This window comes from Suncus etruscus, chromosome 10 (assembly GCF_024139225.1).
Source record: "Suncus etruscus isolate mSunEtr1 chromosome 10, mSunEtr1.pri.cur, whole genome shotgun sequence".
Classification (NCBI taxonomy): domain Eukaryota; kingdom Metazoa; phylum Chordata; class Mammalia; order Eulipotyphla; family Soricidae; genus Suncus; species Suncus etruscus.
Genome location: NC_064857.1, coordinates 28,158,760 through 28,172,102, shown reverse-complemented (window position 1 = coordinate 28,172,102; position 13,343 = coordinate 28,158,760). Strand labels below are relative to the sequence as shown.

General features: G+C 39.4%; 1 protein-coding gene across 1 annotated transcript in view; it reads left to right on the top strand.

The window, feature by feature from the left end:
* Positions 1 to 1,762: 1,762 nt before the first annotated feature.
* Positions 1,763 to 13,343, top strand: part of PREX2 (phosphatidylinositol-3,4,5-trisphosphate dependent Rac exchange factor 2) — a 304,551-nt gene continuing 292,970 nt past the window's right edge. Inside the window, exon 1 of the mRNA XM_049781797.1 lies at positions 1,763 to 2,159. Within this exon, the coding sequence (XP_049637754.1) occupies positions 2,043 to 2,159 (117 nt within the window). The 5' untranslated portion in view covers positions 1,763 to 2,042. The remainder of the gene's footprint in view (positions 2,160 to 13,343) is intronic.

The following is a 13,343-nucleotide window of genomic DNA, read 5'->3' as shown; positions in this document are numbered from 1 at the left end:
TGTAGTATTGTTAAAAGGATCTGTCATGTTTGATTCTATCATTCGTCACTAAATGTGTGTTTTCTGTGTCTTCCTGTTTGTTTCTTTTGTTTATTGTTTACTAGATGCTGTGAGGTCTCTCTTGAATATGCCTTATCCTTTGTTATGCCAGAGGCCATTTGTATTTTGCTAATGGCTATCTTTAGATTGTCAGATGCAAAAGAAAAAGGTTCCACAAGTTTCTCACACAACATTCAAATGCTGTGCCCTAGTTAAAAAAAAAAGGCAGTATCTCAGAGTTGTGTTAAAGAGGGAATGCTGGTTCAACACCAACCACATTTTGAAAAAGAAATGGAAAATGGATGATAATGTAAATAATGGAAAGCACCTTTACTTTTAAGAGTTTTGCTCATGCTTTTAACTATTGGAACACATTAACATGCCATTTTCTTTCATCAAAACATAAATTCTTCAGTTTATTTACATTTCAATCAAGAGAAGTTCTAAGAACAAATGCATTGCAGGACATCCACGAAGAATAGAATAAAAAAAGTGAAGTTTGGCTTGCCTAAAATTAAAAGATTCAGAGCATGTAAAGGATGTTTCTTGTTTCCAAATAATAAGACAATTACTAGAAGTATTAGAAGTGCTTCAAGTTTCACTCCCATTCTGTATCTTAGAAAGTCTATATATCTATATGTATCTATATATCTATATCTATATATCTATATCTACATCTATCTTATCTATATCCATGAGTCTTCTAAAAATTTGTTTTTCCAATGAAAGAGATTACTTTAAATTATAGCAACTCACAGAAACAAAAACTAGTACACACTTTCTTGATTTGTTGAATTTGCATCCTATTGGGATGTTTAAAAAAAAAAGTTATAGACATGCAAAGAATTCTCCAAAGCGATTCTAGGGCGGTGCTTATTGTATCTGGAGTTTATTGTATGCGCCAGGGTTGTCACTTTCCCATAGTGCCTTCATTTATTATGCTAATTGCTTTCCAATTGCCGGCGGGAGGGTCTCAGTCTGTGAAGTCTGCCCGGTTGGAGGGCGGAGAAAGGGGCCGTTTCAAAACTAGCCAGTTGGTGCTTGAATTAAACCCAAAAATCAATGTGTTTTCTTTTCAGCGACTGGAGGGTCAATACCATGTTTGTTTTTTGAGTTCCTACCCGGTTATGTAACCGTGGGGATTTGATTCTGTGCTTTCAGGATGTTGTACAAAAAACATTAAAAAAATAAAAAAACAAAACAACTAAACAATAGGCGGGAGTCATAGGAGCAACCCTGGAGCTCTGTCTACTAGAAAGTCTGTCCTCCTAGATTTGGGAATCTCCAATTAGTTCCATCCATCTAAGCAGTGACTCTTGCAGACACGTGTGTGTGTGTGTGTGTGTGTGTGTGTGTGTGTGTGTGTGTGTGTGCAAGCGTGCGTGTTTAGTTAGCTGGCACACAACCCAACCCACTTCCCCAGGGCAATTAGTTCCATCCTCAGCAGTGACTCTAGCCCACGTGTGTGTGTGTGTGTGTGTGTGTGTGTGTGTGTGAGTGTGTGTGTGTGTATTTGCAAGTGTGCGTGCGTGTTCAGTTAGCTGGCACACAACCCACTTCCCCAGGGGATGTGTTTCCTTTTTATATTTTTTCTTTTCCAGAGATTTGGCAAAGGGGAAAGAAAGGGTCGGAGTCACATGGAACACAACAAAAGCATTTGATGAACGTCCAAGTCACCGCTGGGGTTGCTGCCCAAGAGCGCCGGGGCTGGGATCGAGCCCCACTTCTCCCGGGGAACCTTTCCTCCTGCACCATCCAGCGCGGGAATCGCAGGGGGCACCCCGCCTCCGCCTCCTTGTTCCCCCCCCCCCCCCAAGCCTCTCCTTTTTGCATGGCCAGCCGCCGGTCCGCCCTCGGCCTCTACGCACGCAGCAGCAGCCACTTTCCTGCCTCCGTGGCCCGGGCCGGGGTTGTGGCCAGCAGCAGCAGCGGCAGAGCGCGGGGTCCAAGCGCACCCCTCGAACCCTGGCACCGCGCAGTCCCGCGTCCCGCCGCCGGCCAGCATGAGCGAGGAGAGCCGCGGGGACCTGGAGAAGCAGCTGCGCCTGCGGGTGTGCGTGCTCCGCGAGCTGCAGAAGACCGAGCGCGACTATGTGGGCACGCTGGAGTTCCTGGTGTCGGTGAGTTGAGGGACCCGGGACGGAGAGGCAGGGTTTACCTGGGTTGGGGGAGTAGAGGGACTGAGATCCAGGAGTTTGGGGTGGGATCCCTGGGCCCCCCAGCGGAGTTTTAGGAATGCTCGGAGATGCCCTGAGTTAGTTGTCCGGGTCTTGGTGAGCTGCGAGTTGGGAAAAGGAGCTGCGTGCCTGCCTCCTCCTTCCTTCAGTTCTTTCTTGTTTTTCTTTCTTTCTTTCTTTCTTTCTTTCTTTCTTTCTTTTCTTTTCTTCTTTCTTTCTTTCTTTCTTTCTTCTCTTTCTTTCTTTCTTTCTTTTTTCTTTCTTCTTTCTTTCTTTCTTTTCTCTTTCTTTCTTTTTTTCTTTCTTTCTTTCTTTCTTTCTTTCTTTTCTTTCTTTTCTTTCTTTCTCTTTCTTTCTTTCTTTCATTTCTTTCTTTCTTTCTTTCTTTCTTTCTTTCTATTCTTTCTTTCTTTCTTTCTTCTTTCTTTCTTTCTTTCTTTCTCTTCTTCTTTCTTCTTCTTTCTCTTTCTTTCTTTCTTCTTTCCTTCCTCCCTTCCTCCCTCCCTTCCTTCCTTCCTTCCTCCTTCCTTCCTTCCTTCCTTCCTTCCTTCCTTTCTTGTCTTTCTTTCTTTCTTTCTTCTTTCTTTCTTTTCTTCTTTCTTTCTTTCTTTCTTTCTTTTCTTTCTTCTTTTCTTTCTTTCTTCTTTTCTTTTCTCTTTCTTTCTTTCTCCTTTCTTCCTTCTTTCTTTTTCTTCTTTCTTTCCCTTTCTTCCTTCTTTCTCTTCTTTTTCTTGTTTCTTCATTTTTCTTTTTCCTTCTTTTCCTTCTTTATTTTCTTTCCTTCTTTATTTTCACTTTTCTTTCTTTCTTTCTTTCTTCCTTCCTTTTTTTCTTCCTTTCTTTCTTCCTTCTTTCTTTCTTTTTCTTCTTTCTTTCCCTTTCTTCCTTCTTTCTCTTCTTTTTCTTGTTTCTTCATTTTTCTTTTTCCTTCTTTTCCTTCTTTATTTTCTTTCCTTCTTTATTTTCACTTTTCTTTCTTTCTTCTTTTTTCTTTCTTTCTTTTTTCTTTCTTTCTTTCTTTCTTTCTTTCTTTCTTTCTTTCTTACTTTCTTTCTTTCTTTCTTTATTTCTTTCTTTCTTTCTTTCTTAATATTATCTTCATTTATGTACCTTGATTACAGACATGATTGCAGTTGGGTATCAGTCATATCAAACCCCCCCCCCCCATCCCCACCAACCTTCTTCACTTTTCTTGACTCATCTTCTTTGCTGGCTCCATTGTATTTGTTGTGCAAGTTTTGCTTTTTGCTTTTCTTCCCTCTTCCTCTCTGTGGATTTGGTTTGGAATATTTGGAGCTTGAAGTCAGTGTGTGACATTCAGGTACACTGAGTGAGTTATTAGCATTTTTTTTTAAATCCTCGATTCTCTTGGCGCTCGAGTTCAGGTCGCACGACAGCGAAGTCCATTCAATTATAATGATCTTTGTAGTCGAAGATTCTGGTGGGTAGTACATAAAGATCAGCGGGGTTATGATCTCTGGCATCTGTGGGATATTAAAACCGCATGTGGCGCACACACTGTCCGAAATCCTTTCGCTCCCTCCCTCTCTGGTTTGAATATGCCCCCAACTCCTTGGTTCCATCAGGGTCACACTGAGCTCCTGTCAGTTTCTAGATTTTTTCCTAGACCTGGCAGAAACTTTGTTTTCTAAGTTGCAAGTTGACTCTTTAGGCTACTGTTTGGAAAACGCTTCATTCGTTCTAGGGCCAGGAGGGACAAAACTGAGCGAGAAAAACTTAGGAAATTTGAACGTGAATTTCCTGTAGTCCTAATATAACGATTTTCAGAAGTGGTTGTTCTCCACACTGGTGCCTGAGAAGGAAGGCATCATTGGAAACGAAAGAACTTTAACTGAAGTATTGTCACACCAATGTTCAAACCTTCCACCACTGGGTTCCACCACATGCTCCTGATCTGAAGGAAAACATTTCAAAGGTCAAGCTTCCTGCCAGTTTTCTGGAAGATGTGAACTTTTTGCTAACAATATTGATGGAGGAATTTCATTTCTTGCCTCTGAAAAGAAGGAAAGGCCAATGTCTCATGGGATGTAAGATACACAGTTTGACTTGTAAAATTAAAATCGATATATTTGAGTTCAGGAACCACACTTTTTCAAAAGGCCCAGCTACTTTAGACTGTACTGGTGGTAAATAAATTGATTGCACACTTCCACTCAGAATTGCCAAAAGATCATATTTCTAAGCAGATTTGACTTTTTATAGCTACAATTACGGTTGTCATGAAACTTTGTTTGTGACAGTCTTTTGACTTTTGAAGAATCTGAGTCATTTCTTAAGTTGCATTAACTACTTTTTTCTGAGGGATATGAAAAATAATACTGTGCAGAGTGCTAATCAAAGGTTACCTAAACTTATCTCTTACAATTCAATATTTTATTAAAACATCTATTTTCTCTCATTAATCTAATACATTATTAAAATTAGAAAAATCACTATACAGGTAGGTTAAAAAAAGTGGGAGATAGAAAGTAAATTGCATTTTTCAATGTAAAACTACATCATTGGTGAGGGGGAGGTAATTCAAAGGTTGTATGCAGGATCCCAGGATTGGATTCTGGCACCAGAGGGTCCCTCAGTACCATTGCATGTGACTCCAAAGAAACAAAACTTGTTTATGTTGTTTTATACTTTTGTTCATTTCTCATTCAGAAATTATGAACTTTTGCTTTCCTTGACCAATATTTATGCACATAGATATGGTGTCTTAAACAAGCATTCACCCTTAATTCTTTTTAGTCTCAGTCTTGCCAAACCTGTGCTCTGTGTATAATACTTTGTCTTTTTTTATTTTGGTTTTTGGACCACACCCGGTGATGCTCAGGGGTTACTCCTGACTATGTGCTCAGAAATTGATCCTGGCAGGGGAGACAAGATGGGACACCAGGGATTGACCCCAGGTCTACCCTGGGTCGGCTGTGTGCAAGGCAAATGCCCCACCACTGTGCTATTGCTCTGGCCCCTATTCGTGTTTGTCTTTTATAAGTATTTATTACATTAGAGCTGTATTTAATCCTTATTATTTTATTTGTTTGCCATTAGTTGATATAGTTGATTAAAAATAGTTTTAATATAGCTTGTTAGTGTGTATCAATATTTTATTTTGTTGTTTGTTTTGGGGCCACACCCGGCAGTGCTCAGGGGTTATTCCTGTACTTACGAGTAAAGCCATTTGGTGAGAGGATATAGGAATTACATGAAATGCTGGGTCAGCATGTTCAAGGCAAACACCTAACCTACTATATTATTGCTTTGGCCCCAGGTATCATTATTTTTTATCATGACAAAGGAAGGGAAAAATAGGAAAGAAAATGACCAGAAAGAAAAATTCCAGGTGTAGAATATAAAAATGAGTCCAGCAACTCTATTCAGAATATGCAGAAAGTAATCCATCCAAATATTTTGCTGTTCCCTGTACCCCTTCCTTTTGTTGCCCTGTATACCTTAAACCCAATGCAAAGTATTTGTCTATGTCCCTAGTTGAGACATGAAAGGAGAAGCTTTTTTTTTTTTTTTTTTACCTTTCTGGGCATCCTAGGCCTCAGCTTTTCAACCCTTTCCTCTTGTCAAATTCTAATGAATTTGGCTAAGTTGTCTCAGATCCTCTGCTTTCAATCCTGTCTGAGGACAAAAACCTGAGCATGCATATAATACTTGTAAAATACTCAAACCCAGTGTCATTTCAGATACTACAACCTATTGGCTTACCCCCAACATGCCTGGGTTAGATACCCAAATCTCATATGATACCCCCAAGCACTGCCAGGAGTATTAACTGAGCTCAGAATTAAGAGTGACCCTTGAGCATCACCAGGTATGGCCCCAAACCAACAAAAATTCAAGCTCTAGTTATTTTATGTATCTCTCTTAATGGATTTGTCAGAAATGTAGACAAACAATAAACTTTGTTATAAAAACCAATTTAATAATTAGAGGCTCAATTTGTAGCAAAAGTGTAATAAGTTACACTTTAATATTTTTTAGATTAGATTCTATAAACCATTATTATGAATGAAAGGTAATATAGAAAATGTTCTTTTTGGCCACAACCCTGGGCTTAATTCTCTGTGCTCAGGGATCACTGATTTATTTATTTATTTTTGTTTTTGGGTCACACCTGGTGGTGCTCAAGGGCTCTTGGCTCTGCACTTAGAAATCACTCCTGGCAGGCATGGGACCATATGGAATGTCTGGATTCTAACCATTGTCTATTCTGGATTGGCTGCATGCAAGGCAAACGCCCTATCGCTGTGCTAGCTCTATGGCCCCATTTTTTTTAATTATTATTATAGCAGGCATTATATGTTCAAACAGCAATCCCATCACCTTGTGACTTTCCCTTCACCAGTGTCCCCAATTTCCCACTCACCACCATAGCCTGCCTCCTTCCAGGTACAAACAAAGTTGCTTCATATTGTTGTTACAACACAAAGCAAATGGAATTATCAAAACTTAGGTCCACAAGAGTGAATTAATCTACGCATGGTGTTACTAAAGTCACTGTCTGTACTGTATTTTGTGCTAGATGAGACTTTGGTGTTACTTTGTGTGTTGGTCGGGGGAGGGAGAAAGAAAGAGAGAGAGAGAGAATGAGAGGGAGAGAGAGAGAGACAGAGGGAAGAGAATGGGAGAGATAGAGAGGAGAGAAGAGGAAAGAGGAAGGAGCTGCTGGGCCCAATCCCATTCAGAAAAACAGTCCCAGAGTTTTTGAATTCTAGTATTTGTGCTGTTGGAGCAAGCAACCTAGAGTTTTCAGCCTTGTAGTTCAATCTCACCTGTAAGGCCATCAGGGCTACACCCAGCAGTGCTCAGGTTAATCCCGGCTCTGCCTGTAGAGGACCATATGAAATGATGAAAAGCGAACCCAGGTCTGCACTGTGTAAGGCAAACACTCTACCCCACTGTGCTATTGCTCAGGTCCAGACACTCATTTCTTTGGACAACTTTTCATACTTGGAGCTATTGCTGTCATTTAAGAGTTGCTCCCTCTTCCTATGGGTGCAATGTTTTGTCCCAGAGTTCTTCTTTCCTGTCAATTTTAGTACCTGCTGGATTGTAGCTGGAAATTCAAGCTCTATTCATTTTCTTCATGAAACTCTTTCATAAATCTATCTCTACTTTAGTCCTCCTTAGACTGGAATGTACTGATTTTCCACTTAGGACCCATAATTATTGCACTTTCTTCTAGATTATCTAGATATCAAAAGTAATTGCTATGTTTATTTACCCCTCATCCTGTTCTATTAGAATGTAAGCACTTAGAGGACAGAGACATGTTCCAGGATTTATAGATCTGAAACAATATGCAATGTTTGTGACATCATGAACATTTTCTAAATAAAATGAAACAGTCTTGGAGGATCATATAAGATCCTGGGGGATCAAACTCAATGCATTTATATTGAATGATTAATGAATGAATCAGGAAGTAAACTCCTTTTAACTTACTGCCTCATTTAAGTAAGTTTCTCAACACATCGAAAATTCTTATTGTTTCCTTTTATTCAATCTGTGTAAAGGAAATTATTTAAGTTTTAGGCAGGTAGGTATTTATATAAAATATTTTGGAAAAAGGTCAGATCTAAATACCCAAGTCAAGCCAAAGTCAATGGCAATAGAATCAAGAGGATCTATAACAAGCTCAACACAAAATGGACCAGTTACATCAATAGTTCAGGGGGCTTAGGGTGGAGGTATGGAGTGCATGCTGGGAGATATGGTGGAGGGAGGTCAACACTGATGGTGGGATTGGTCCTAATTCACTGTCACTATATGCCTGAAATACAACTGAAAGACCTGTAATTCACAATGGTCTCAATAAATTAAAAACAAAACAAATAAAGTATTTTGGGGACCACATCCAGTGCTGTTCAGGGCCTACTTCTTGCTCTTTGCTCTGGAGTAACTTTCATCAATGCTCAGGGGATGTGGTAGTGCTGGGGATATAGCCCAGTTCTCCTGCATGCAAAATATGTGCTCAGCCAATTGAGGTCCATCTGGCCCAAAGATTTTAAAGTAGCAATATACATGTTAATAAAGTATTAAAGCATTAAATACTAATGTGCTATTCTTTATTTTCTAATTTGCATTTTCCACTACAGATAAGTTGTCTGGGATTTTTTGGTCATATATGTAATGAGAAAAAGTAACTGAGTTTTCTTGAATCTGTGGTTTGCTTGGCTTAGGAAATGAAATTTTGTTCTTTATTAGCAACATATAAAATGTTTCTTATATAAACAATTCTTTTTGTTTATTATTTTTGGTGGGAAGGCCAGATTCAGTGATGCTCAGGCTTGGGGGATCATATGGAATAAAGGGCAATCAAACCTGGGTAGCAGTGTGCAAGGCAAATAAATGCCCGACCTGCTGATCCATCCCTCTGGCCCATGTAAAGAATTATTTTAAGTACCTTCTAGCTGGTGTTTAATGTCTAAATTCAGGTGGATGGTAGGCTGGAAACTTGGTTTCCTGATTGTGTCTCAGGCTATGGCAAAGTCACAGTGATGTTATAGGCTCCTTGGTGCAGATGGGGAAGGCAGATGAAGGTAGGCTTCTTGGTGGCCCTGCCTGCTGCCATATGCTAAGGTCTTGTCTCTGAGCTGGGTTTCCTGATGTACTCTTACCCTCTTGACCTTTTTTTCTAATTGTATTTAAACTTGTGTTTTGCTAGTGAAGTCTCCAGGGACTAAGGAGTATGAGCCAAAACAATCAAGCAAAGAAATGAGTTTGACATTTTGTTCAATACCTTTAATAATAACCTTTTCCCTTCCCTTTGGACCAAAGTCTGACCAGAGTTTGAGTCTATCTTCATTTAGCAGTAGGTAAGGTAGGTTGTGTATAGGTAACTTTCACTGTGGCAAGTGGTTTTGGGGTAGGATGGCCATCACTCAATTGTCTAAACTCATGTGAGTAAAAGGGAGTGCAATTTATAATTGTGTCAGGGCAGCATGAAAACAGGGCTTGGTTCTGGAAAGCTATGGATATGCCAGGATATGGATTTTTTTCATTCTGAAGCTACTTTAAGATGAAGACTTTAAGCTCTAGTCTTATTTTTTTTCCACACTCAGTGATGCTCAGAATGTCTCTGAATTTAGGAATTATTCCTGTCTGGCCTCCTAAACAAAAGACTAAAATTTGTTGTCTATCCTAAGCTTTGACATCACACCCAGATTCCAAGTCCTGTCTTGATTTACTGTGTCACTTTGGACACATTCCTAAATGTTTCAAGCCCCATTATTCCCCTCTTCTTTTTAGGGATCACTGCTATAGGGCTCAGTGGACCAACATGTGGGCTCAACATGGGATGTTGAGGATAAGTGTGTGTAAGGCAGAAGCCCTTCTTGATGTACTATTTCTTCAGTCCACTTGTCCTACTTTTTAATTTTCAGATGCTAGGAATCAATCCATGGTTTCACACAAAAGGACATGTGCTTTACCACTGAGTCACATTTAGGTTCTCTACCCATTTTGCTACTTTTGAGTTTTTTTTTTTTTTTTTTTTTTTTTTGCCTCTTTCCCCGAGTTTCTATTAGTGAAACCCTTCCTTCCCATGGTATTCTTGTAAATGTTCAGTTGACTTTAAGACAGTGAGTGAACTTCCTGTTTTATATAACAGTAATCTTAGTTAATAGATGCCTTACTATTTGCTGTGCAATTGCATTTTCTCTATCTGATTTGGCTTCGGTATCAGTGTCTGTTAGCAAAGGTATTCCTGACCATTCAAAGGTTTGCAGTTTGACTTTGGGGGCCTTGAAGAAGGAGAAGGAGTTGATCTGAGGGACCTTTCCATCTGTTTTCTTGCATTGGAGATTTGTGTCCCTGATTAAGTGTTTACAAAAACCACTTTATCTAGATTACCATCTAGAATTTACCATTCTGAGAGAATAAGGATATGTGATTTACTTCTGATGCAGGCCCTTTTCAGCCTGAACCCAGTGCTTTGTAAATAACAGGTGCTCATGAAACTAACAAGCAAATGAAGCATAAACATTCAAAACAGTTTGAATGAATCTGAAAACAACTTTTTTTTCTAGCCTGATGTAACTTTTCAAGAAAAAAAAAGTACTAATTTGCCACAATATTCTTATGTTGTGTTTTGGGGAATTATATATATTTATATATTATATAAAATATTTATTATATTATATGTATAACATATACATTTAATATATGTATTTCTGGCCCATATCCTGCATTGTTCAGGACTTTCTCTGAGACCCTGTGCTCAAGAGTCACTAACTCCTAGAAGTGCCTTGCCCACTGGGTTGAATTTTTCCCCCTCAAAATTCATTATGTTGAATCTCTAAATCTCAGCTAGAAAATAATCAATGTATATGGTGTGAAAGTCTCAGAGACTTTTATCAGTCTGGGGTCCAGTGAAGTTTTGGGGAAAGTAGCAATGGAACTGGCCCCTGAAAATGAGAATGAAGGTAATAAATGAATAAATAAAATGAATAAATAAGTGATAAAACATTGGGACTAAAGTGATAGTAGAGTGGTAGGGTGCTTGCCTTGCATATGGGCCAATCTGGGTTTGGTCCCCAGCATCTCATATGACGCCCCACCATATTCCTGAAGTAATTTCCAAGTACAAAATAACCCTTGAGCACCCTGGCTGTGGCCCCCAAGAACAAAATCAAAAACAAAAATAAAGCATGATTGTACGAAATAGGTGTCTTTAATAATTTTGATTTGTTGAGTATTAACCATAGAGCCATACACAGGTCTTTGGTCTTCTTGTTTTATGTTATAATTACTTTGTAACATAATGACATTCATAAAAGAATAATACATATTAAATTTAGTTCTGTTTCTTAGCAAAATATGTAAACAGGGCTGATACACTCATACAGATTGGCATCTGGTTATCAAATTGGAGTTTCTGTAGTTGGACTAGATAAGAAATGTGGAATATTTGGCCTAAAGTAGAAGCAATGAGGAAAAATAAACAAAGAAAAACTCAAACTAAACCACAAAGAATCAAATTTCCAGTGACCATAGACATTTCTTACACATTAAGTTTGGCACTTGTGTTCATTCAGAAAGGGAGGTTTAAGTTGATGGAGGACATTGAGGCTGTGAGTTGATCACTTCTCTGGAGACAAAATGGGTGTGCACTGAGTGAGAAATATAATGCAGTGAGTGAAGTGAACAGCAGTGAGAGGAGACGAGTGGATTTAATGGTTAATATGCTGAGATGCAAAATTTATTCAATCCTGAGCATTGCTGGGTATGACACTCCCAAAAAAACCCCCAAACCCCCAAAACAAACAAAAATGCCCCATGATTTTTGAAGCTAATAATATTTCACTCAAGAAAGTATTTGCATTTATTAGTTTATCTATGTGTAACTACTACTGCCACTACAGTATATTAATGCTAAGAGTATTCGGAGCTGGTTAGAATTCTAGAAGTTCACTGATTGTAGGCCAAAACCATCAGTTGACTGAGATGACACAGAGGAGGCAGTTTGAGGAGGAAGCCTACCTAGATTTGGGCTTGAGAAGAAGCCTAAGAATGAATTGGGTGAATAAATCTGAGTAACTTCTCAAAGGAGACACATTCTCCAGAAATTCGGTAGAAAATGCAAGGGGAAGGATAAATATGGATAGTATAGGAATAGATATTGAGATAACGAAAGACAAAGAGATACTAAAAAGGAAGTCAAAGGGCTACAGTTCAATCTGGTGGAAGTCAGATGGCACCCCTACTGAGTCACAGCAAGAACCTCCATGGCACTAGGGGACAAGGGTGTCATTGGCAAGATCCACTGAGTGAAGCGCAAGAGAGCACAGCAGTCGGGTGTTTGCCTTGCACGAAGCCAATTCAGGACAGATGGTGGTTCGAGTGCAGAGTCATGTCTCACCCCTTTTGCTGCTGGGTGTGACCCAAAAACAAAAACAAAAAATCCACTGAGTCTTCTCCCTACTAATCCACAAATTAGAATGAGCCACCTCCCATATTAAAAAAGAAAACAAACAAACAAACAAACAAACAAAACTGCTTCATTTTCAGTCTTGAGCTTTTGAATTGCTGGGATAGTTTCTGTACCTTCTGCCCTGCTTTCTGCCTCTTTGCATGAAGATGAAACAGGTGGACAACCTAGCTTAAAGGCCTGAATGTGAAATTTATTAATGTGTAAATGACAGCTTTTTTATGCCTAGTTTCATATTTGAAAAACACATTTTGTAATTTTAATACTATTTTACAAGGCTAATCTGAAGTTCAACCCTGCTTTTAAAGGTAAGAATCCTGATAGGTAGCCAGTTACTCCTTCCATTCAATATCTCAAGAGTTTATTTCCCTTCTTTCCTCACAATCACACTTCAGGCTGTCAGATCCATTCCTGTTCCCTTCCAAGACAGTGAGTTGATGAAAGGATTTAATAGGTAACAGTAGGTACCGTATTTGCTAGCATATAAGATGACCCCTAATTTTGCAGTTATAACATAGGTTTAGGCCAATATTCGCTCTATCAGACAGGACGTTCCTGTGCTGTAACTGTATGTACCTCAGTGAACCAATCACAACAAGCAAAGGTCCAAAGGTTATACTGTCATAGACTTCCTCTCTGAGTCTGGCCAATCTGAGCAGGCTTTTGACAGTGTAGATTCGGGTCCAAAACACTGTCTAATTTGCATGCATCAAAAGCCTGCTTGGATTGACTGAGTTAGAGAGCCGGTCGTGCAGCCTGGCAGTGATTGGTGCAGGATCGAGTTGGAAAATTCGTTTTGTGGCAATATTCAGACGATTTTCATTTAGCGGCATATTGAAACATTTTTCGGGATATACTCGGCGTATAAGACGACCCCCGATAGTAATACCAGAGACCAAAACTGGAATTATTATATCCATGGTAAACTCCTTAATCCGTCTCTGGCACTAATTAATATGGGTTTAAACAAAGGTCCTGAAGGACAATGGGCCATGAGAGCTTCGTTCAGGGATGCTTCATCAGGTGGTCCTGGAGCCTAGAACCGACAGTTTCCTCAGAGGAGGGAGGGAGGCCAAGCCAATGGTCATTTGAGAGAGGGATGCTGCAGAACTCTACCTGATGGTATATGAATTTGAGCACTTGTTTTCTTTATATTCTGATCTGCTCGTTCCCCC